This window comes from Schistocerca nitens, chromosome 4, assembly GCF_023898315.1.
Source record: "Schistocerca nitens isolate TAMUIC-IGC-003100 chromosome 4, iqSchNite1.1, whole genome shotgun sequence".
Lineage (NCBI taxonomy): Eukaryota > Metazoa > Arthropoda > Insecta > Orthoptera > Acrididae > Schistocerca > Schistocerca nitens.
The window spans coordinates 552,175,482-552,197,430 of record NC_064617.1 but is presented as its reverse complement, the minus strand read 5'-3'; the positions used below and the strand labels follow the sequence as shown (position 1 = coordinate 552,197,430).

Sequence of the window (21,949 nt, the reverse complement as noted above, 5' to 3'; positions counted from 1 at the left end):
TCTCCACGATTAATTCAAATTAATAGTGTGTTCCTCTTGAGCATAGTATTTTCATTATTAGTGTGAGTGTAGTACGTCTGAGAGCGACTTTATTCCAGTTTTTCTCTACATTCTGTTGATGACCACCTTTGGCGCTACATTGCCACGTACGCTGTAATCATGGTTGTTGTACTTTTATTTGATAACATTTGTCTTATTCGGAGAAATGAATGCCGCATGTTGGCTAACAGATCCTTTCAGCTAGATCATTGGAGAAGGCAGAGTCCAACAGATTGGCAGTGAACATCATTCTAGCAATCTTAAAAATAAAAGAACGCCCTGCTCTGTGTTATAGTTACCGCCCGACCAGACTACTGAGCCACGTGAGGAAGATATTTGAACGCATTCTCGAGACAGCTCAAGTCACGAGAAACCACTCCAGATTAGTGAAAAAAACATTAGCACAATTGACGCAGTCCGTGTTGCATGGCTGCTGATGGAAAAATAATGCGAAAAGAACCAGCTATTGTATCTCGCTTTTCTAGAACTTGGGAAGAGCTTCGAGCGGGTACCGCATGACCTTACGTGGTTACCGCTTAGAGAAGAGAGCTTTCCAGAGTACCTTGTTAACTGGGTACGGCCTCTGTATGTTGAATCAAGCTATATCCAAGTAGCTGCGGAAGCATTCGCATGATAATAGGAGACCACCAAGGGTCGGCCTCATCACCATTGATGTTCATTTTTGTGGTGGACACTGCAACATCATTCCCACTACCATGCCCACTTCTCTATGCTGGGGATGTCATGTTACCTGCGTGGAACAAGTTTGACCTACAGTGAAAAGCACAAGAATGGAACGACCGACTTGTACAATATGGTCTGCGGCTCAATGAAAACCAAGTACATGACAACGACAAGTTGTTACCATCAGTACTGACGCAGAAGAAAATCATAAAGTGTCCTACAACATATGTTAAAGGCATAATATCAAATGCTTGATAATGGCATAAAAGACCGAAACCTGGGTTGTATTTCAATAAACAATGAAACAGTCAAATGGTGGTGTGTTCCTTTAAAATAGTGTGTGTGACTGTTGCTCAGCAACATCAGTAACTGTTTAAGTACGTCGGCTCTACAATCACCAGCGGTGGCCAACTTACAGGTGAGGTCAAGGACGCAGACAGTCTGGATGAGGTAGTGAACAACAGCAGAAGTCACACACGATCTTCGAATTAAGGACTACCGGAAGTCAATGATTTACCCCACAATCATCCGTCTTCTTCCTCTCTACGGCACTGAGTGTGCGCCAGCTACGATAGATACGAAGGGGGGGGGGGGGGGGACGTCATGGAGAATAAAATGCGTAGGTGGACAGGTGGAATCACTTGATTGTACCACGTTTCAAACGACACTATCAGGAAACGTTTTGGAGGGCACCTATCCAGAAGAAACTGCGAAAAAGCCACCTGTGATGTTTGGGACATGTGATGCAGGCAGAGTGATGCAGTTAGAATAGCAAAGGCAGCATACACAGCGGAAGCCATAGAAAACAGACTCAATGAACGGTCAAAACAGCGATGGGCCGACACTTTGCTCTACGATCTGAAGGCTGTAAATCTCCGTCGTCGTATAGCCCACGATCGAAAGAAGTGGAGCCAGATGGGACAAACACTAATCTCGATACCGAGTGATCTTTTTGGGTATAACATTTCATTCAGTAAAACTATCTTCCTTTTTTTTACGATGTAATACCATGTAAATTATTGGGCCCATAAATGAAAAATTAGTGCCATTTAAAAGGCTAGATCTACTGTGATTTAGCTAATATATGCAGATCCCGAGAATTTGTAAATCATGTCATGTTAACATGCTAATTACTATCTAGTTTCCATGGTACTCCTGGGCAAATTAAAAGTTATTACCTGAAGTGTGATACTAATTGCTCTCGTAGGCCAACGGTTCCTTCCATTAATTATATGAGCCATTACGCTGTAATATTAACTGTGTGTCTTCTATAAAGGAAAATTTTCTGTGTTTTGTCAAAATCTGTGGTCAGAATCCGTGGGAGGGCAATACCTACGATCATCGGCTGTTGAAGCCTGTGCAGTGCATTTGTGTCCATGTAGTGCTACTACACGGGTTCCTGTCGTCTCACATTCAAATCGGCTTCGATCTGACTCGCAATAGACTATCGATCGCCCCCTTATGGCACTGCAGAGACGGTCTGGCGTCGGTTCGTCAAATAGTTGCGAGCGGCGTGTGAAAACATTGTCGCTACGATACTGAAGATTCACCCTAGACAATGCTATCCTCTGAAATCCGTTTCTGTGCGTAACTCCGATATGCTATGACCTACGCGTTTTACTCCGGTTACGATACCTTTTAATTGGGATTTGTTGTCGTATTCTCTTTCCATCTCTCCGTAACACACTGCTCACATATAATGTCTCACTACCACTATAAGCCGTATCTGGCCGCAGCATTCCGACGTCGCATATGGCAAATATTTAAGCTGGACAACTCATCTCCTGACTTTGCGTCATCAGTTTATATGACCCTCGCAGTATGGCATTGTTCACGTTCCTGTTACTGGGTCATGAACATGGAACGCTACTGTCATTCACTGCTAACGGCAAGTGTTTCAGTTTTAGTAATTGCTAATAAGGGAAAACCAGAAAACCAACAGCACGTGAAGCACAGCAGAGAGCTTTCACTTTCCTTCACTAGCTGGATTCTGCACCATGATGCCAGTAAGCAAACACTGCCAACAGCTTCAAGCGGATATTTTTGTGTGTCGGAGTCGGTAACTTCACAAAGTCAATTTACACTACAAATAAACTCCTCCATCAAATATCTCAAACGTGATGGTGTGGCTATAAACATTCTCCCTTTCGACTTTCGACGAGGATGTAATCTTTCGATACTGAAGGTAAATACTTCAAGTTATCTTGGACCTAATGTGATTCAAGGGCTCCAAAATAAAACTTATCTCCAGTCACATACCTAACTACTAAGCCCACTGCAAGAAAGACATAATGTGACTGCGTAAAGTAGACATTGTTTGGCTAAATGTAAGTGTACTTGCTACAGATTCACACATGCCATTAACTGTGTAGCATTGCTAGCCTACGTTGGTAATCACAAGAATTGTCTTTAGGATGGACCCAAATGTTTAGGATACAGGGATGTTATAACTCTTACAACTATTCATAAACGTAAATGCGAGCGTGGAATAGACGTGAGAAAACCAACCTTGATGAAGGTCGCTGCACAGAGCAACAGACTGGTTATTAAAATTAACAGCACAGGCCTCATGTTGCAAACTCTTCAACACCTCCTCTGCTCTCCAGAAATGAACATCCGCGTATATGTTTCAAGTAGAACACATTTTGTGTGCGTGTGGGTGTGTGTGTTTCCGCCGTTCGTGCCCCTCTATTCACGTTGATGAGATATTTTGATACCAGCCGGCGTCACCGTCTGAATGGCTATTGTGCTGCGTAGACGTTCAGCTGTTGCTGGAACGCAATTGTGTTTTCTCGAGACAGATGTTTCTGCACGTCATAGTCGTTTCGCTCAGACTGTTCGCCTCATCTTCTGTCAGCACCGAGGAGAACTTTTTCCGCGTGAACCAATGTATCATTAAATGAAAGACGAATTTTTTCGACGTACTTAACTACATGCTAAGGATAGAATGCCTCACTGACCGTGATAATGAAAGGCACAATAATACGAGACATATTCAAGTAATTCACTGTATCTGTCTTGTAAAGTAATTTGAGTCCGGTACTTTTTGTTCGGATGAACAGAAATGATGTCAGAACTTTATAGAGTACTTAGGAGAGTGTCACAGTAGTTTTACTTGCCCTTTGTAATAACTCCCTTCATTTGCCACTTTTCGATTTCTTTCATTGATTATATGAAGTATGCTTACGTACTTTGGGATATGTCTTTGTTAGTTGCAGCCATTCTTACTGAAACCATTTCGTAGGTGGTTTCTGTTCACGTGGAAAGTTTTCAATTCCAGAAAAATCTTCCGCACCAGTGATTAAATCTGATGGCTCAGCGTTACGTTACGGACATCCTGCGTCCTCATTATTCAGTAGCACAGTACTCATCCTCACGTGTTACCTCTCTCCATGAACTGTCTGTGTGATGCTGAGGTAGCCAGCAAGATCCCCAGATCTGTATCCAACGCAACATGTGTGGGGCCAGTTTGGACGTCGATTCCATCCCGGTAAGAGTTTCTACGATATCAAGGCCCAGATACAACAGTTGCAGACCAGCTTTCCTCAGGATAGGTTTAATCAGCGCATGAATCCTCGTAAGTTTCAGTCGATTCTGTAATCACTGCATTAAATCACACGCTCTCTCAGCCAGTGATATTTAATTTCGATTCCTCGTCCACTGCTGGGTATTTCATTTATTTTATCAAGCAGTGTGTAATACCGGAATAAACAAGCAAAGTACGTGACTTTTTTTCGAGTGTACGACGTTCTGTAGGATATTCTTCTGTTTGTGGTAATACAACTATCTAACTGTATTTGCATAGTTTTGTTTAGAGCATAGTGGGAGTATTCATAGGTTATCCCCAAGCACATTGCTTCGGTGGCGGATTGTAAAAACTTTGAACTATCCACTGTATGGTTCTCTGTGACCGAAGCTAATCGACTTCGGAAGGAGTATTACAACACGTTAATCTTCAGGCCTTCAGTAAGAATAGGGCAGCTCATGTGGCCTGTGAGAGATAATGTAGACCCCAACGTGCCAGTATTAACAAAATACCACGTGGCTGCGGACAGAATTATGACGGATAGAAAGTGTGACTGGCAGGACAAAGCTGCACTGAAGGTGAGTGCTGCCTCCTACATTGATATCCAGAGAAAACCGCTGTTGATCAAGTAACAGAACGTGGATATCAATTTCATTCCCTAACGTCAGTGTTATCAGCGAAGTGTGGAATCCGTTATTAAATAAGCTATGGAGATGAAGAGATAAAGATTTTGAGGATATTGAAAGGCTATTACAATACGAAAAGGGAGATCAAAACCTAATAGTCACAGGGGACAGAAATGCAGCTGTAGGGGAATCTGTGGAGCAAAAGGTTACAGGAGAGTATAGGCTTGGCACAAGGAATGCGAGAGGAGAAAGACTAATGGAGGAGGTCTGTATATATTTCAGCCTGTAATAGGGAATGCTCTGTTCAAGAATCACAAGAGCAGCAGGTATACTCAAAAAAGGCCGACAGGTACGGGAAGATTTCAGTTAGATTACATCATGGTCACACAGAGATTCCGAAATAAGACACTGGATATTAAAGCATACACAGGAGCAGATATAGACTTAGATCACAATATAGTAGCTATGAAGAGTAGCCCGAAATTCAAGAGATTAGTTCGGAAGAATCAATACGGAATGAAGTGGAATACGGAAGTAGTAAGGAAAGACGTGATGCGCCTGAAGTTCTCCAACGCTTTAGATATAGCAAAAAGGAATAGCTCAGTAGGCCGTACAGTTGAAGAGTAATGGACATCTCTAAGAAGGGCAATCACAGACATGGGAAAGAAACACATAGGTACAAGAAGGTAATTCGAAGAAACCATGGATAGGAGGAGAAACACAGTTGATCGATGGAAGCAGGAAGTACAAAATCGTTCAGGGATATTCAGGAATACAGAAATACAAGTTCCTAAGGAATGAAATAAATAGAAACTGCAGGGGAGCTAAGATGAAATGACTGGATGAAAAATGCGAAGAAATCGAAAAATAAATTATTGTTGGATGGACTGACTCAGTAGATAGGAAAGTCAGAATAACCTCCTGTGAAATTGAAAGCAAGGGTGTTAACATTAAGATTTATCTGATGTGATAGAGGAAGAAACAGGAGTCTGAAACTTCCTGGCAGATTAAAACTGTGTGCCCGACCGAGACTCGAATTCGGGACCTTTGCCTTTCGCGGGCAAGTGCTCTACCATCTGTGCTACCGAAGCACGACTCACGCCCGGTCCTCACAGCTTTACTTCTGCCAGTATCTCGTCTCCTACTTTCCAAACTTTACACAAGCTCTCCTGCGAAACTTGCAGAACTAACACTTCTGAAAGAAAGGATATTGCGGAGACATGGCTTAGCCACAGCCTGGGAGATGTTTCCAGAATGAGATTTTCACTCTGCAGCGGAGTGTGCGCTGATATGAAACTTCCTGGACGATTAAAACTGTGTGCCCGACCCAGTCTCAGTTCCCACTCGAAAATATCCGAAGAGCATTCCGCCAAAATCTCACAGATGTATAACAACTTGACGCAGCTGAAAACCGGAGAAGATTTTGTTCATATACATATCCGAAAGACCTTACATCATACCCAAGGAATACGTGAGTGGTGAAGGGTGATGATTCAAACCATTCATCAGACTGAAACATCTGGAGCACTGTGTTCGGTTTCTATGGCTGGCAGCGACATTCAGACATTCCGCATCTAATCCATGGTTTCAGAAGCCTGGCTGGAGTGTCGGCCGATGTCACCCAATGAGAGACATCAACGTGGCCCGAAATCATCAAAACCAGCAAAGGGCTCGTAGACAACCTGATTCTCCTAGTTGACGTATTACAGGATGATGCTGTAGCTGCTGGTCAGCACACGCGATTGATGGCCGATGTGGAGACAGCGCCGGTCGATTGCACGGCACCAACGGAATGAAACTACTGGCTGAACTGGGGGTACAGATACTTGCCTTGGATGGGTTTGATGTGACAGAGCTCAGTTCCCCCCAGACAGCTGCTGCGAAAATTTGCTTTATGCTGCAGCAAGCAGCAAACCTCACCCAGGCCACAGTAGACCACTGCACTGCGGAACACTACGCCAGATTTGTTGTAGTGACCAGTTGCAAAATTATGCAAGTGTTTAGCCTGCATAACATTTTTACGACTGCTGCGGCCTGGTACAGAGTGATGCCACATGGCTAACAACCTCGGGATCTTTGAGTGTTTGCAGAACAAATGTCAGATAATTCTAATGAAACTGATCTCCAGTGACGAGGATACTTCCAAAAGAATCTTTTCATTACAAATCGAAACAAAAGTTAGTTTCGTCCAGTGAACGTGAAATGGTTAAATACGGTAACATTTCGTTTCGTTCATGATCATTTTAAACTCCAGTTAGTATGTAACTGCTATTTGCTTATTACATTCAATAGAACAATCTGACCTGTGTTTGTCACAAAGTCCGATCACAATTCTGAGTGCAATTATTCTGAAAGAAATTTTCATTTCTTTTCACGATCGTCTAAAATACCAAAAGGATGCCTCCGTGTTAACTGTGGGCCGATCTTCTTTTTCAATTTTGAAGTAATTAGCAGTTAACACTATTATTACCATTCTTGACTTTTTACAAAAGCAGTTGTGAATTAAATGAGACATAATGGGCCTCAGTTCCCTTCTAACGTTACCGCCTAAGACAGACTTTCAATAAATAATTTTTCTTGAAGCAGACACATTCGTAATTTTTTTATTTCCTGTTGTCCTGAGTTGCTTCAAAATTCATGGATGTGTGTTCTGTCTATGGAACTATAAGAAAGTCAGTTTGTTATCTCCCTTATGCGTGTCGCTTCATTTATTTGTGAAGCGTCTGTAGTGGCCGTTAATACATATATCTGTATATACATATAATAATGTGTTATGTAGTAAAACAATACGTTACTATGTTACATTTTGTTATGTTTTTCTCTTGTTTTTCCGATTGGTAACAACTTTTTTAGCATCAATATCGTGACGTTAAATTTTCGTTTGGTGTTACATATGATTTCCATTGTTGTTATTACACATTAGTCCAAGTGTTTGGACCTGTTTACAGAGTGTAGTGTTGCTAACTGTGACTGTGTTTACCTTCTGTCTTTTGTTTGTGTTGGATGTGTGGTTCGATATTTCCATTTGTGTGTATATATATATATATATATATATATATATATATATATATATATATATATATATATATATATATATATGTGTGTGTGTGTGTGTGTGTGTGTGTGTGTGTGTGTGTGAGAGAGAGAGAGAGAGAGAGAGAGAGTGGGAGAACAGGGCGAGGAAGATTCATTCACTAACTATATACTCTGCTTATTTCTCAGAGTTCTGTTCGTTATTGTTTCTGTGGCTAACATGATCAGGGAATTATTACGTACTTTGATTTGCTCATTAATTATTTTCTTTTTCATTGCAAGGACTCTTTTTATGTGAAAGTTTTCGCGTAGTGGCAGGAGTTTTTGCTGTCACAGTTCACTCTAATAATTTTCGTGTCTTGTTCCATTTTTGATGAGTCATGGTGTGTTTTAGAAGTTGTTTGGCAAAGGTGGAATGGCTCTTCTCATGCTTCCAGCTTTCATATGTTCTTCATACCTTGTTTTGAAATTCATGGCTGTCACCCCAGATATACTGATTCACATTATTTTTATTCTAACCAGTATATACCTGCTCCTTGGTATTTATCTGGCTTGTCTGTTGTTGTTTGTAGTTATCACTGGCGTATGTTTCATGTTCCATAAGCAATGTGTAATCCCTGTGTCTTTAATATATTTACTGTCCTGTGTGTTGATTTTTGTTTCTATGCTAAACCGTACCTTTTTTCTTGTTTGTGATGTCAGGAGTGTTATTGTTTTGTGCCTCTTTGTGTGCTGTAGGGTCTGTGGTGATCTTTGGTGCTTGTTTTCTATGTTTGTTTTCATTTTTATTTAGTAGTGTTTTGATTTTTTGGTTGAGTTTTTGTATTAAATGGGCACTGTACGTTTCTGGCTATGAGATGTATTGTTTGTAATTCTTTTCACTGCTGAGTGGGATATTATGTAGTCTGTGTAACATTTGTCGTAGAGCTGCTAATTTTGATATTTTTGGGTGGTAGGATGAAGCATACGTTCAAAGGTGGCTACACTGTCTCACAGCGCCAGAGATTGCGCCAAAGAGTACTATTCCGCCGCCCCCACTGGGGCAGTTGTAGTTCAGAAGTTTCCGTGGGCAGTAGTAGTTCAGAGGTTGCCGTGGGTAGTGGTTGTTGAGATGTCGATAGCAGTACTAGTTGAGGATATGTCATGTGCAATTGTTCTGTTGGGCGAGACAGCAGATGCTGTTCGATTGGGGATGTTGTAATGATCACAGTGTATTTGTCGTCAATATATATGAAGGTAACAAAAAATTTTTCTATTTCTAATTTCCTAAATAACAATGCCTCTTGTTCACAGGTTCAGTCAACAAAGCATCTGGTTTGTGTTCATGTATTAGTCTGTAATTCTGGTTTCTATGTGCAATTATAGTATTTCTGGTTTTTTTATTACGTCATTGTAATGGTGTTTAAAATATCTTGTCGTATTGAGGAAGAACCGTGCCAGATGTGTACGTTGAATCACACTTCCACACACAGAACAGTTACACTTGTGCTTTGTTGTTTCGTAGCTTTTATAGTTGCTGGGGACTTAATTAATCAATTGTGTTAACGGAAATTTCCTTTCATTCTTTATTGTTATTCTATGCAGTAAGATTGCGTACTAATACTACCCAAGGCCAACCGGTTACGAGACTTCGTAACCGGACATACAGTTACTAAAAATATTTTCATTTATATAATGAAGCCCCCATGCACGTGGCGACCACTGCTTCGGATCGTCCCTTGGAATTCTTTTGATAGTAAAAATAGCAGACGGTAGGATTGTTGTAGTAATTTGTAGTTTAGTAATTGTAGTCTATATTGCATGTGTAGATGTGGTAACTGAACATTTGTAGTTGTCTTGTTATTCTTCTAATGGTGTTTTTGCAGAATTTAATTTTTGATGAGTCGCATACGGGTTTGACAATTTTGTGCAATTGTGAAGGTTTTAATTGTTCGTTAGGCGTGTTTGTCGGGAAGCATTTCGTGTGAATGGTATTGTTGGTGATAAAGTGTTATATTGTGTGTAATTTTCGTATAGTGACGAGTTTTGTATGTTTTGTAAATTATTACGCGAACTCGCCAACATAGGGGAACAGTATGATGAATAATGAAGTAGAAAACAATATCATAAGCCAGGAAAATAGTTTTCAGAATCAAAAAATTTTCAGAATACGAGATTAACGATAGAAGATTCTGAAATAGTATCGAACACAGATAGCTTTACGGCTATGACGAAGGAAGTTAGTTTTACGGGAAATGTTAGTGGCGAAAGGAATTTTGAACCAGTTAATATGGAGCACTTGATGGGGGCTACATTAAATTTGGGATCACAGATGGGAACTCCGGCAACACGCTTAGAAACTGATATGGGAACAATGGAAACACGGTTAGACTCACTGCGATCACAGTTAAGGTCTGAATTTGAAACTGAGATGGGAACATTGGCAACACGGTTAGACTGACAGATAGGAACAATTAAAACTGAGATGGAAACAATGGAAACAGGGTTAGACTCACGAATAGGGGCATGTTTTAAAAACATGAAAGATGAATTAAAGAAAGAAATTAGAGAAGAAGTACAACCGGTTTTGAATGTTCACAATAATAGATTAATTTCAATAGAACTCAGACAAAAGGAACAGGTTAGAGAACAGGAAGAAAGAGATCGCGTGATGGTACAAAAATTTTCAGAGTTAAATTTACAACGTGCACACGATAAGGAAGAAATATTTGAAAGAATCGAGGAATCCGTACCAAATGAAAGAATAAGTAACCTAACACAACAATATGAACAGTTAACTACTAAATGTGTCAATACTGAAACCGGAGTCGCGACACTTACGGAAGACGTAAATAAACAGAAAGAACAAATTGGTGACTTATCGGAAAGAGTTGAGGAGATTTCACATAAACTGACAAGTCTTAGTTTAAATGGGGACAGAGATTCAGATGATACAGCTCCATTTCCATTTGCAGAAACCGAAAAGTACCAGAACATAAACAAACATGTTGAAAATCAGGAAAAATTTAATGAACGCGTTAAAAGAGAATTTGAGGCGTTACGAAAGCAAGTCAAACAAATTGAAAGCGAAATCGCAGGAGAATATATTAGAAGAAATTTAGAATCACAGATAGCAGCGGGTTTTGAAGAAAATAATTTATTTCATTTACGAGATGCAACAAGAGAGCGCCAGGCGCGCGAACTTGACAATAATCGACATTCGGACTGGGACAGACGCGGTAGGTCTTTGTCGCCACGAGGCGAAAACTTTGACTTTACACTTTTTAACTGTTCGGAAATGTAAGGTCTTTCGCAATTCTAAGAATGACATACATCCATGTTCATGGTTACATCAATTTATGTACGCACTTCCACCAAATTGGCCACTAAGTCACAAACTGGAATTTATGTGTGGATATTTAGAAAACGAACCGGCGACGCGGATGCGCGCACTTATTAGAGATTGTAATAATTTAAATGATTTTTATCATGCATTTCTATCGGCATATTGGCCCGAAAACACGCAAGACAGAGTCAAATATAGTCTTATTATGCAGCGTAATTTTAAACAGTCTGAGTTCCGCACGCCAGCAGAATATTTTGAAGACGGTCATCACAATAGATTTTCAGATAAAAGGGATAATGATCGGAACGGACGTTATAGCGGTAATTTTGAGAATGACAGACGAAACAGACAGGACAATAGATACCAGCCTTATGACAATAACAGACGGTCTAACAGAAATTACGTAAACAATTACAATAACGGAAACTCCTACCGGAATGATCAATCATACAGAAACGGTAATCGGTATCATCAAGACAAAAATTATTCATAGAATAATAGGAATTCTTACTACAGAAATAACCAGGGTAGTAGATATAACAATAATTTCGGAAGTGACAGTCGAAATTACACAAGAAGTAGTCATGCAGATAGCAAGGAAAATAGAAATTTAATAACAAACACAACCAAGAATTTACATGTAACAGACAGGAGGGACCTAATTGGCATCCTCCACGTGACAGAAATTCAGAGAGACAAGTGCAAATCGTAGAAATTGATCCTCGAAATGACGCGAATAATCAAAGACGTGACGCAAAGAATCGACAATGACTTGTAGCTTCGGCTTCTGGCAGCAATGTAGACGGTTCAGAAAGTAATGACACTACGACTTTACACAACGTACGCCTGGAAGACATGAGAGACATTTTGCTAAACGAAAAGGAAAATAATGTAGACGCATTTTTACATCCTGTTATTGAAGTATGTGTCAGTAAGAATAAGTTCACTGCTGTTTTAGATTCTGGGAGCCCATTGAAACTTATTAGTGAATCAGTTTTTCGTATATGTGTAAGAACTATTGCTTGTCCTGTGTTACCTGTTTCTAAAACTACAATTCGAGGACCTATTTCTGGAAAAATTGTGGAAGTCAAACAACAGACCAACTTAACTTTCACTTGTCAAGGATATGAATTTTCTGCTAATTTTATTATTGTTCCATTACTCAGTACACAAATTACATTAGGTATGGAGTTTATTAACACACATAAGGCAATTTTAAACTTTAAGGGAGGAAGTGTGAACTTGACTGTTGCAGGAATGCCGAGATGTTTGAAATTTTTCGAGTGTTTAACGGAATCTGAATCAGACGCAAAATGTTTAAGGTTTCTTACTTCTGATGTTTTCGCTGAGCATTATGACGACAATGTGTTCATTCATGACAACGACAATAGATACAGAGACGCGATGGATGATATAATTAATAGTGAACAATTAATTAATGAAAAGGTTAACAAAGGTGAACTGCCAGGTGACGTTGCAAGAGAAGAATTGCACCAAATTTTGACTTCACATGCTTCAGTATTTAGTCATCACACAGGAACTATACATGGCTTACAATATTTATTTAAAGTAAAAGAACACACAACATTTCGAGGAAAACCGTACGCTATTCCTTTGGCTTATAGAGACAAGGTTAAGAGTGAACTTCAATGCATGTTAGATCAAGGCATTATTGAGCCAGCAGTCAGTCCTTATACCAGCCCATTACATGGCGTTCTTAAAAAGGATGGGTCAATTCGTTTGGTTCTGGATTCCAGACAGATAAATAATATCATCATTCCTGAAACTGACCGTCCACAAATCTAGATGAACTTCGTCAACATTTCCATGGAATCAAAGTTTTATCCACGATTGATATGCGCGCAAGTTTTTGGCAAATAGAACTCCACTCTGATTGTAGAAAATACGCTGCCTTTTTATCCTTTGGTAACTGTTATCAATTTCGGAAATTACCGTTTGGACTTACTATATCTTCTGCAGCATTTATTCGTAGCTTAAACGAAATTTTACCTGTTTATGTTCGTGACAATATTACTTCATGTGTTGACGATATTCTTATTGTTAAACGTTCTTGGATTGAGCATAACAAAATTTTGGATTCATTATTACGTATTTTTGCAAGAGTTGGCATTACAGTGAACTTGGAAAAATCTGAATGTGGTCGTTCTCAGGTGAAATTTCTAGGTCATATTATTTTTACAGAAGGTATTCTTCCTGATCCAGAGAAACTAGACGCTATTCGTAATTATGCTGTTCCTACTACAAAGCGTGATGTTCGTAGTTTCCTTGGTGTCTGTAATTTTCTTAGACGCTTTGTTGGATTGGACAATTTGCACACACCTCGTTTATGTGAACTATCTGGAAAGAATTCTAATTGGTGTTGGGATGAGGAAGCTCAGTCACAATTTGAACAACTTCGTGATGCTTTAGTTGCTGCTCCACTTCTTTCACATCCGGATTTATCTAAAGATTTTTGTTTGGCGATGGACTCATCATACAAAGGCCTAGGTGCACACTTATTTCTAGAGATAGAAGAAAACGGCGTTGTAGTACAGAAAACTGTTGCATTTGGAAGTCGTGTTCTCTCTAAATCAGAAATGAATTATTCGGTTACGGAACATGAAGCCTTGGCTGTTGTTTGGGCTTTCACAAAATTTCGCATAATTTTGTATGGCAGACTTACTAAGGTTTATACCGATTACCGAGCTCTGGAATTTCTTATGTCAACAAAATAAACACATGGAAGGTTGTCACGATGGGCGCTGTATCTACAGGAAAGTGATTTTAGTATTGTTTACATACAGGGTTCTTCAAACATTATTGCTGATGCTTTATCACGTGCACCTAAGGGTTTGAAACAAAGTGATGACGAGGACTGCAAAGAAAACAGTTATTGTTTGATGTATATTCAAGGTGTTGCGTTTGAAAATTTTATTTCGTCTTCGCTCAAGGACATCGCTAAGGAGCAAAACAAGGATCCAATCTGGAAGGACATTAAGGAGAAGTGGTGGAGAAAGGAAAGCGTAGCGATTAGACAGTATTATTTAGTTCGCAATGATATTCTTTTTAAACGAAAATCGGTCGACAACTCTGTTTGGTTAGTTTTCATTCCTGATGAGTGGGTTAATAAATTGATTGAAAATTGCTACTTGAGTAATATGGAAAAACGTATTCGATCTGTTCTTGCCAAATAAAAATTATGTCAAAAGGCTAAGCCGCCAACTATTTCTCACAGAGCACCGTTGTTTCCTATCACTCCAGCGAATTTAAGGAGGTGGCTGCAGTCGATTTCTTCGGTCCAGTGGTTCGTTCTACGAACGGCTTTGCGTAAATTTTGGTAGCAATGGAATTGACACCAAAATATGTGTGTTTTACACCTTTACGCAAAGCAACAGCTCGTTCAGTATCTAATGCTTTCATCAAACATTTTCTTAAAGAAGTGGGTCATGTTGATAAGGTTATATCAGATAATGGATCACAGTTTCACTCTAAAATTTGGCTTCATACTCTACGGCGTCGTAAGATTAAACCAATTTTCATTTCACTTTTTCACCCTCAATCTAACGTTTCAGAGAGATGGATGAAGGAAATCAATAAATTGTGTCAACTTTATTGTCATCAGAATCACAGAACGTGGGATCAGTATCTTCATATTTTCCAAACCATTCTGAATGAACTCCCTAATGATTCAACTTCTTTACCGCCTATATTGATATTAAAAAATAAAGCACGGACAAATGGCATTTCTGAAATTGTTCCTTTTCCGCCTTCACGGAAACTGTGGCATTCTGAAGTTGTCAACCTGGCTCTACAAAATATTGCATCTGCGGCTGCTAGAATAGAGAAATCAGCTAAACGTCCATGTCGTTTAAAAACCCTGTCAGTTGGTCAAAAGGTGTTAATGAAGTCTCACCGTTTGTCTCACAAAGCAAAAGGCTTGTGTCGCAATTTTTCTGCTCTATAACGGTCCATATAGAGTTCGTAAAATTGTTCATGATAACACTGTCGAAGTATAAACTCTTAAATCTCGGCGCTCTAAGGGAATACATCATATATCGAACGTTAAAATTTTTGGGGAATGACATACTTTCAAGAAACTAACAGTTATACGTAAACACGCAGAGAATACAAGGATACCGCGCCGTGTTGTGGCGGCGGCACATACTCAAAGCAACAGTCAAGTATGCGCGCCGCACAAAGCAGTTGTTGACCGCAAACAATTATTTCCTACGTCACGCGTACCTACTGCTGATCTAGTGCTCAGTGCAAATGCACTGACAGCCGTAAACAAATACACAGTCTAATTTCTCTGATTAAATTCAGTATAAAGCTATAGTGACTTCATAAATTATGTTATTAACGTTCAGTTTTTTTTTCAGGAGACAGTTGTATAAAATATTTAAGAACTTCAGGTAAATTCTGTGTGTGTCCGACGTTAAGAGGACTTTCTATCGAGAAAATTTCAGGAAGAATGTAATTTCGAAGAAGAAAGTAATAAACTAGAAAGTTAACTATTAATTGAGTTTATTTTTCAGGTAACATATTTCCACTTAGGTACGTACTTTGGACGTAAATTGCTGCTCGCGATTACGTGATTTATACTTTGTGTTAACTGATTTTGACAATGATTGATTAATGAACAGGGTTGTTACTTATGTATATTATGCATCGCTTGACTGCACTGCTTTTTCACTGATGTCACATTTTTTTTAAATTATGTGCCTGCTGTGCTTATTTAATTAAATTATAATTGTCACCTGATTAGTTGTGCTCATGTGGTTATGTATGTAAGTTATACTTTGTGATTTATCTGCTTACGCCTTCATGTTTACTTATTAAGATTACATATGAACATTTATTTGCTTATGCTGATATGATGCTAATGTCCTTTTTATTATGTAGGATATATATTTGCTGCTTTGATTATGGATTGGATATTTACACATTTCTCTTTTGTTGTCATAACTACTCTTTAATTTGGTATATAGAAGTGCTGATATACAGTGTACGAACATGGAGTTTAGGTCACACTATGGTATTAATTATAGATTGTTCGCTTGGCAGAGCCTCGTTATAGGGATTGTGCTACATCCACTTGTTAACATTCTGTTCTCTACTGGTACATTTATTCGCTATTGCATGTTTCCTTACGCTCAGTGCCTTATATTTTAAGATAAGAAAATGAACTGCTATAATTCTACGAACGACATTGGTACAAGAAACTCCATTGAAGTCACATGAGCTGGAGGTTTTATGGAAGCTGTATAAATTTATGCTAATAGGAAGGAAGCTAGCGACATGACATACCAACACTAGGTTTAGACCATTGACAGTTATTACACTGCATTCTTCGTGAGCAATTGAAATAGCAAGTGACACTTGACACAAGAAATACTCCACAGGTTTGCTTCTGTTTTGCCATGATTCTTGAAGTGGTGTACACACTGTGAAATATTACGATCATTCACACTCTGTACTCGTACTTACTTACTGAAAGTTATTCAAACTAAAGGCTGTTAGAGGTCATATATGCATTTCTTTTATTTAATGATGGACAAGGTAACCAAAATGTATTTTATAATTCATAATGAGTAGAAGATTTGGGTCGGATGGATTACAAAGAGGTTGTGTGTGGACATTGTGTCTTCGGATTGTATGGGATGATGAATTGAAGTTTGCACTAGGATTTTATCTGTACTAGTTCGAGGAGACTGACTAGAGGAAAGAGTTGTTATGGAAGTGAAATTATATTGGCGATAAGGTTTACATGTATCGACGTATTGAAGAGGTATTATTGAGGTATTGAGATTGTGTGAAGTTGATGATTATTGGAGTTTTGGTGGACAAGAGGTAAGGTAAATGATATTGATGATAAGGTTTACATGTATTGATGTAAGAGGTATTATTGAATTATTAAGATGCTGAATTATTGGAGTTTTGGTGGATAAGAGGTAAAGTAAGTGAGGAGCATATTTTTTTTGTTAGTTTATATGGAACAAGGAGGATGAAGATGGCAGAGTAGAACACTGAAGTGGAAGGAAGATTGTCTACACACACACTTTGTTAAATAAATAAGCAGTATATACTTTTTTTTTGGAGAAAGGATGTATTTGCATATCTTGGCACACTGACAGTTGTTCAGCAACCGTACATTTGATTTGGCTTGGCAAACATTGGTCTTCAGATGATGACTATGACGTTGACTAACTACTATTGAATGCTATACACTGCTGCTACTACTACTTGATACATATGTTGAACATAAAATTTTGACAGAATTGCATTTACACAGTTACCACTACTCAATTAGAAAGATGAGGGAGTCTGTTTTGTGTGTTTTTCTTTCCTAATCCCAAATAATTGGTGCCGACCTACCTCCTAAATATTATTTTATTTGTTTGTTGCGGCTTGCACTGACACCCATCAATATTATAGGTTCATTGATACTTGCCTCCCCCCATGAACCATGGACCTTGCCGTTGGTGGGGAGGCTTGCGTGCCTCAGCGATACAGATAGCCGTACCGTAGGTGCAACCACAACGGAGGGGTATCTGTTGAGAGGCCAGACAAACGTGTGGTTCCTGAAGAGGGGCAGCAGCGTTTTCTGTAGTTGCAAGGGCAACAGTCTGGATGATTGACTGATCTGGCCTTGTAACAATAACCAAAACAGCCTTGCTGTGCTGGTACTGCGAACGGCTGAAAGCAAGGGGAAACTACAGCCGTAATTTTTCCTGAGGGCATGCAGCTTTACTGTATGATTAAATGATGATGGCGTCCTCCTGGGCAAAATATTCCGGAGGTAAAATAGTCCCCCATTCGGATCTCCGGGCGGGGACTACTCAAGTGGATGTCGTTATCAGGAGAAAGAAAACTGGCGTTCTACGGATCGGAGCGTGGAATGTCAGATCACTTAATCGGGCAGGTAAGTTAGAAAATGTAAAAAGTGAAATGGATGGGTTAAAGGTAGATATAGTGGGAATTAGTGAAGTTCGGTGGCAGGAGGAATTAGACTTCTGGTTAGGTGACTACAGGGTTATAAACACAACATCAAATAGGGGTAATGCAGGAGTAGGTTTAATAATGAATAGGAAAATACGAATGCGGGTAAGCTACTACAAACAGCATAGCGAACGCATTATTGTGGCCACGATAGATACGAAGCCCACACCTACTACAGTAGTACAAGTTTATGTGCCAACTAGCTCTGCAGATGACAAAGGAATTGAAGAAATCTATGATGAGATAAAAGAAATTATTCAGATAGTGAAGGGTGACGAAAATTTAATAGTCATGGGTGACTGGAATTCGAGAGTAGGAAAAGGGAGAGAAGGAAACGTAGTGGGTGAATATGGATTGGGGGAGAGAAATGAAAGAGGAAGCCGCCTTGTAGAATTTTCCACAGAGCATAACTTAATCATAGCTAACACTTGGTTTAAGAATCATGAAAGAAGGCTGTATACATGGAAGAACCCTGGAGATACTAAAAGGTATCAGATTATATAACGGTAAGACAGTGATTTAGGAACCAGGTTTTAAATTGTAAGACATTTCCAGGGGCAGATGTGGACTCTGACCACAATCTATTGGTTATGACCTGTAGATTAAAACTGAAGAAACTGCAAAAAGGTGGGAACTTAAGGAGATGGGACCTAGATAAACTGAAAGAACCAGAGGTTGTACAGAGTTTCAGGTAGAGCATAAGGGAGCAATTGACAGGAATGGGGGAAAGAAATACAGTAGAAGAAGAATGGGTAGATTTGAGGGATGAAGTAGTGAAGGCAGCAGAGGATCAAGTAGGTAAAAAGAAGAGGGCTAATAGAAACCCTTGGGTAACAGAAGAAATATTGAATTTTATTGATGAAAGGAGAAAATATAAAAATGAAGTAAATGAAGAAAGCAAAAGGGAATACAAACGTCTCAAAAATGAGATCGACAGAAAGTGCAAAATGGCTAAGCAGGGATGGCTAGAGGACAAATGTAAGGATGTAGAGGCTTGTCTCACTAGGGGTAAGATAGATACTGCCTACAGGAAAATTAAAGAGGCCTTTGGAGAGAAGAAAACCACTTGTATGAATATCAAGAGCTCAGATGGAAACCCAGTTCTAAGCAAAGAAGGGAAGGCAGAAAGGTGGAAGGAGTATATAGAGGGTCTATACAAGGGCGATGTACTTGAGGACAATATTATGGAAATGGAAGAGGATGTAGATGAAGATGAAATGAGAGATAAGATACTGCGTGAAGAGTTTGACAGAGCACTGAAAGACCTGAGTCGAAACAAGGCCCCGGGAGTAGACAACATTCCATTAGAACTACTGATGGCCTTGGGAGAGCCAGTCCTGACAAAACTCTACCATCTGGTGAGCAAGATGTATGAGACAGGCGAAATACCCACAGACTTCAAGAAGAATATAATAATTCCAATACCAAAGAAAGCAGGTGTTGACAGATGTGAAAATTACCGAACTATCAGTTTAATAACTCACAGCTGCAAAATACTAACAGGAATTCTTTACAGACGAATGGAAAAACTGGTAGAAGCGGACCTCGGGGAAGATCAGTTTGGATTCCGTAGAAATGTTGGAACACGTGAGGCAATACTAACCTTACGACTTATCTTAGAAGAAAGATTAAGAAAAGGCAAACATACGTTTCTAGCATTTGTAGACTTAGAGAAAGCTTTTGACAACGTTAACTGGAATACTCTCTTTCAAATTCTGAAGGTGGCAGGGGTAAAATACAGGGAGCGAAAGGCTATTTACAATTTGTACAGAAACCAGATGGCAATTATAAGAGTCGAGGGACATGAAAGGGAAGCAGTTGTTGGGAAAGGAGTAAGACAGGGTTGTAGCCTCTCCCCGATGTTATTCAATCTGTATGTTGAGCAAGCAGTAAAGGAAACAAAAGAAAAATTCGGAGTAGGTATAAAATCCATGGAGAAGAAATAAAAACTTTGACGTTCGCCGATGACATTGTAATTCTGTCAGAGACAGCAAAGGACTTGGAAGAGCAGTTGAACGGAATGGATAGCGTCTTGAAAGGAGGGTATAAGATGAACATCAACAAAAGCAAAACGAGGATAATGGAATGTAGTCGAATTAAGTTGGGTGATGCTGAGGGAATTAGATTAGGAAATGAGACACTTAAAGTAGTAAAGGAGTTTTGTTATTTGTGGAGCAAAATAACTGATGATGGTCGAAGTAGAGAGGATATAAAATGTAGACTGGCAATGGCAAGGAAAGCGTTTGTGAAGAAGAGAAATTTGTTAACATCGAGCGTAGATTTAAGTGCCCGGAAGTCTTTTCTGAAAGTATTTGTACGGAGTGTAGCCATGTATGGAAGTGAAACATGGACGATAAATAGTTTGGACTAGAGGAGAATAGAAGCTTTAGAAATGTGGTGCTACAGAAGAATGCTGAAGATTAGATGGGTAGATCACATAACTAATGAGGAAGTATTGAATAGGATTGGGGAGAATAGAAGTTTGTGGCACAACTTGAGTAGGAGAAGAGATCGGTTGGTAGGACATGTTCTGAGGTATCAAGGGATCACCAATTTAGCATTGGAGGGCAGCGTGGAGGGTAAAAATCGTAGAGGGAGACCAAGAGATGAATACACTAAGCAGATTCAGAAGGATGTAGGTTGCAGTAGGTACTGGGAGATGAAGAAGCTTGCACAGGATAGAGTAGCATGGAGAGCTGCATCAAACCAGTCTCAGGACTGAAGACCACAACAACAACAACAACATTGATACTTGAGTATTTGCGATACTTAATATGACAATTATCTGATATCATTTGTATGTTTATTGTAATTTGTATGTTTAGTGTAAGAACATTGATAATAATTTCGTAAAAGCAATTGTGTGTTCATTCAAACTGTTGTTCGTGCTTGCACCTATCATTATTGATGGGTGCCACTGGAAGTGTTTAATTTCTGCTGATAAACTCTGATGAACAGTCTGATTAGTAATAGTGAATATTATGGACTGTTACCTGCACTTCTTCAACATTATGGGTGCATTTGTGCTTAGTTGTTTCGTAGCTTTTATAACTGCTGTCGACTTAGTTAATTAAGTGTGTTAACGGAAATTTCCTTACATTCTTTATTGTTATTCTATGCAGTCAGATTGTGTACTAATACTACTCAGGGTCAACCAGTAACGAGACTTCGTAACCGGACATACAACTAAAACTAAAATTATTTGCATTACATTTAATTAGGCCCCCATGCAATGTATTTGCATCTTTGACGGTTGAGTTTCTGAAGATATGAAATGTATGGTTATTATTGTCTCGCTTTATGTTTATATCCAAGAAATGTATTTGAATTTGTGTTTCTTTTCTGGATATTTCGTGTATACTGTTCATGTCTGATTGGTGTCCGCCCCTATAGCTCAGTGGTCAGCGTGACGGATTGCGTCCTACAGGCCCGGGTTTGAGTCCCGTCTGTGTCGGGGATTTTTTCCGCTCAGGGACTGGGTGTGGTGTTCGCTTCATCATCATTTCATCCCCATCTGGCGCGCAGGTCGCCCAATGTGGGGTCGAATGTAATAAGTCCTACACCAAGGCGGCTGGACCTGCCCTATAAGTGGCCTCCCTTCCAATGACGCCAAACGCTCATTTTCCATTTCGTGCCTGATTGTGCTCTTCTGTTTTCTGAGTCGGTTCATGTTGCATTCAGAGTACGTCATCAACATACCTGTACGAGTAAACAACT

The 21,949-nt window shown here is 39.4% G+C and overlaps 1 protein-coding gene across 1 annotated transcript in view; it reads right to left on the bottom strand.

Moving 5' to 3' along the window:
- The window catches only part of LOC126253112 (juvenile hormone esterase-like), a 75,742-nt gene extending 72,377 nt beyond the window's left edge, over positions 1–3,365 (bottom strand). Inside the window, exon 1 of the mRNA XM_049954224.1 lies at positions 3,232–3,365. Coding sequence (XP_049810181.1) covers positions 3,232–3,294 — 63 coding nt within the window. The 5' untranslated portion in view covers positions 3,295–3,365. The remainder of the gene's footprint in view (positions 1–3,231) is intronic.
- Between the last annotated feature and the right edge of the window lie 18,584 nt (positions 3,366–21,949).